This window comes from Salvia miltiorrhiza, chromosome 5 (genome assembly GCF_028751815.1).
Source record: "Salvia miltiorrhiza cultivar Shanhuang (shh) chromosome 5, IMPLAD_Smil_shh, whole genome shotgun sequence".
Lineage (NCBI taxonomy): Eukaryota > Viridiplantae > Streptophyta > Magnoliopsida > Lamiales > Lamiaceae > Salvia > Salvia miltiorrhiza.
In genome coordinates, this window is record NC_080391.1 from 35,625,925 (window position 1) to 35,629,893 (window position 3,969).

Sequence of the window (3,969 nt, forward strand, 5' to 3'; positions counted from 1 at the left end):
CATCAAATTTCACAACGAATACACCCCCTAAGAATACCATTAATTATTTTATTTTATTTTTGATACCATTGATTATTTTATTTTTTTGAAAGGCGATACCATTGATTAATGATTACATTAAAGATGGGGCAAAATTTGCGTTTAGATATTATACTGTCAACCTTATTGTCTTTGGAAGCTGTAGATATGGATGCAATTATAGGTTCATCAGCTATTAGCAATGAAAATAACATGTTAATAGATAATGGATTTACAAAATTACTGTCAAGAAATTTGCCACCGCTTTGAGAAAGTAAACGCGTCCTTAATACCAACTTTGTAAATTAAACATAGTTGCTAATTAATTAGATACCACTAACTAAACATAAAAAATTGAAACCAGCAACCGAAGCATTATATATTAACAGCATAAAGCCAACTATTGGTAAAGATTTTTGGCAAATTTAGTCCTCAATATCTTGCTCTCACTTTTTGAGATTTTCTCCACTGACTTCTCACTTTTCGATAGAGCTTTAGCTACAGCCTTCATCTTCCTAACATTCTTTGATCTCTTCATGGGTCTCCCGTTCTTCACTTTCCTGCACAATAATTACTCAAATGTTGGACATTGAAACTCAAGGCAGTAACACGATACATTCCTTTTCGACAATTGCAAGAATTATGGCTATATTGAAATGTACAATATTTGAATCTTATCAATTTTGTGCTTATCAAAATTATGGAAGCCCCAATTGCAAAAACTAAGAAATTCTGGTATTTGTTTGCAAAGACTAGTACGACCATCCGTGCAATGCACGGCGAAATCGAAACTAAATGATATGTTTAATAAATAAATATAAATATTAAACAAAGACAAAATATAATAAATGCAAAATATGGTTTAAAAAAATAAAATACTAATTACTCAATAAAATTCTGAATTTAAAAATGTAAGGTTCAATTACGTATAAAGTGTAATGATAATTATAGTTATTAAATTATTTGAAAATGAAAATTAATATTATACATTATTATTGTAGAATTTGAACAAAGAGAAAGAAAATAAAATATTTTAAAATTTTAATAACCTATTTGTTTTAAATTTATATTTTATAATTTTTATACCATATTAAAGATCTTCTGACAAACTTAAACCTAAGATGTACATTTTATAAATTAAATTTGACAATGTTTAGAAAAGAATTAAAATTATAAAAAGAAAAAAGAAAAATATTGATGGGAGAAAAGAGAGAAAAAATGGAGGGAGAAAACTCCTCTTTTATATACATTATATAGATTAGAAAGTAAGGCCGAAATTGCAAATGGATATAAGTTAGTAATTTATTTTGTAACTACCCGATTTACAGCAATAAAGTGAAAAATATTGAATTTGAACAGGTAAGAAACTACGACGAATGCAAATATTAGTCCAGATTTGCCACTTAGAGGGAGCAATCTAGTAGATAGATAAAACATGTATGATATTTGGGATTAGATGATCCAACAAATTCAAAATTAATCACTCCATAAAAATGAATGGTAGGTTAGGCTTATAATATTTTGGACAATTAGCAATTTAAATCCTAAACTATTTCTTTAGTCCCAAAAATGTCCTAAACTTTATCAATAAAAGACCCAAACTATTGACATTGTACCAAAAATGTCCACGCTAACGTTTTTAGTTGACGAAATGCTTGACTGTGATTTCCACAGGAATAACGAGATTGTGGATACCAGTAGGAATTGGGAGGTAGTCTAATAAATATGGGAGGTTGTGATCCATGAAAATTGCCACTATCCAGTACGAGCAAAAGCTTCCACCCAATTAAGTGAAATACTTCTGTTGATGCCAAAATATTCAAATGGTCTGAATAGCAGCAAAGTTAGAGATATCAATGAGTGGGAGTTTCTGTTCACAAGCAAAGATAGAAACTTTGAGATCAATCATTGCATCTTCTAAATCGATTACTCTACTTCTCTCCAAATCAATTCTGCATTTTTGTACATTAATTGTTTCCCTCAGATATCCATCATAGAAAATGCTCACTCTCTCAACCTGATGAGAGAACAGAGACGAGCAGCTCCTCAGGTTGATTATACTCTTTGTTTGAGAACATTTTCAGCAGCATCAAGAAGCCTCAAAACATGCTTCAAGTTGTTTTTACTCAGACTAGAAATACCAGACTCAAGTCCAAATTATTTTCTTGTAGAAACGACATTGTTAGTGCCACGTGGAAATTGTAGTCAGCATTCCCTCAACCAAAACTGTTAGTGAAAACTTTTTTGGTATAACGTCAATAGTTTGGGTCTTTTATTGTTATTATTGCAAGTTATTTTGGGACTAAACAAAGTAGTTTAGGATTTAATCTAGTAATTGCCCCTATCATTTTTATCTATGTATCGTATCATCCAAAGTAATCACCTCATCCATCTATCCTATCATCCAAAGTAATCACCTCATCCATCTATCCTATCATCTAACTAAAACATAAAGGCAAAGAGACATTACACCAGCTAAGCCCTAACCAAATCAAATATAAAGTATGAAAGTACAATGTCCACAACATTACAAATTAAATTAACATGACGTAAACGGCTTGGACTGTGTGACAAACTAGACTTCTGTTTGGCTAAGCTTATTTTAAAGAGCATATAAGTTGTCAAATCCTATGATTAATTTTGTGAGGTAGAGAGATAAAGTCCTAGTTAAAGAGAGAAAGTTATCGAGAGATGAAACTGGAATGCTATATGATGAAAATATCAAACCACAGTTGAGTTACTTTTGTAAAATGATGATTGTTGCTTAAAATATAATGAGAAAATAAGTTGGGAGTAGATGAACTTATCTTACTTTTGTAAAATGATGATTGTTGCTTAAAATATAATGAGAAAATAAGTTGGGAGTAGATGAATTTATCTTTTGGGGCTCTTAGAGCTTATTTTACGGCTTATAAGTTATTTAGCTTATTTTATCAAACAATTTGAATGAGCTTATAAGCTCAGCCAAACACCCTCTTAAAAAAGTTGCTGTACCTCCCTTATTACACAGTATTAGAATTTCAGTAAATTTTGAATAACTGTGTGCTGGATTAAGCTGTTAGATCAAGGAAACTGGAATAAAAGATTAAAGATTAAAAATACTCATTGCAGTTACTACTCCCATAATTGTCACTGTAATCATCCCTCAATCAAACCAAGAAACTAAGTTATTATGAATAAAAAGGGGGGGGGGGGGGGGGGGGGGGGGGGAAATGAGTAAAATTCAGACAAAGATAGGATTTAGAAGCAGAAGTTGAGCCGACCTGAGGACTCCGCCAACGGAATCTCTTTTATTTATGGTCTCAGATACGTCCATGGCTGAAAAATTATGAATTACAGAAATAGAATTAGTCCCATTACTGTGTCAATGAACACACATACAGAGAGAGAGAGAGAGTTGCGACCTTGAGGTTCGTCCGTTAGCGAATTGTTGGCGGTGGACGAATCGACGGCCATTGCAATCGAACCATTTTTCTTCTTGTTTCTATTCTTCGCCATTGCTGCCTGTAGCTGGTTTTGCTTTTGGTACCAAAACGGTAATCGAAAACCCTAGGAGAGGATACATTTGGACAAACATGAATTTTTATTTGGTGTTGAATGGGCTGCAGCCACTGTGTTCTAACTTGGGCTTGGGCTGCTGTCACTAGTTGAAGCCTGAAGGGCTATATATCTTTGGGTTATTCTATTCTGACATCTCATTTTAAAAACATCTCCGATGCATGGTGTCTTAGGGGGTGTCTTAGATGGTGGTCCCCACCTAAGACACACCCCTCTTCAATGCATTGGTGCTTAGAGGGTGTCTTAGATTTTCATTTACATAAAATTCATATTTCTACACTTTTATTTTTAAATTCTCAATTTCATTAAAAATAAAATTAAACATTACAATAATTAAAATAAAATTAAAAACATAATTAAAATACGATAATAAAATAAAAAATAACAATAATT

General features: G+C 32.0%; 1 protein-coding gene across 1 annotated transcript; it reads right to left on the reverse strand.

The window, feature by feature from the left end:
- Nucleotides 1-283: 283 nt before the first annotated feature.
- LOC130987013 (uncharacterized) lies at nucleotides 284-3,662 on the reverse strand. Its single transcript, XM_057910568.1, has 3 exons — nucleotides 3,423-3,662; nucleotides 3,282-3,336; nucleotides 284-578 (listed from the first exon to the last, which is right to left on the reverse strand). Exons 1-3 carry the CDS (start codon nucleotides 3,514-3,516, stop codon nucleotides 419-421), a joined length of 309 nt encoding a protein of 102 aa, XP_057766551.1. The 5' UTR covers nucleotides 3,517-3,662; the 3' UTR covers nucleotides 284-418.
- Between the last annotated feature and the right edge of the window lie 307 nt (nucleotides 3,663-3,969).

What these genes read in the sequence shown, in the direction of transcription:
- LOC130987013 (XM_057910568.1), bottom strand. Translation starts at nt 3,516, where the DNA reads ATGGCGAAGAATAGAAACAAGAAGAAAAATGGTTCGATTGCAATGGCC. An exon ending in GCTAACGGACGAACCTCAAG is followed by an intron (nt 3,337 to 3,422) that starts GTCGCAACTCTC and finishes ATAATTTTTCAG; the next exon opens with CCATGGACGTATCTGAGACC. An exon ending in TCCGTTGGCGGAGTCCTCAG is followed by an intron (nt 579 to 3,281) that starts GTCGGCTCAACT and finishes ATTATTGTGCAG; the next exon opens with GAAAGTGAAGAACGGGAGAC.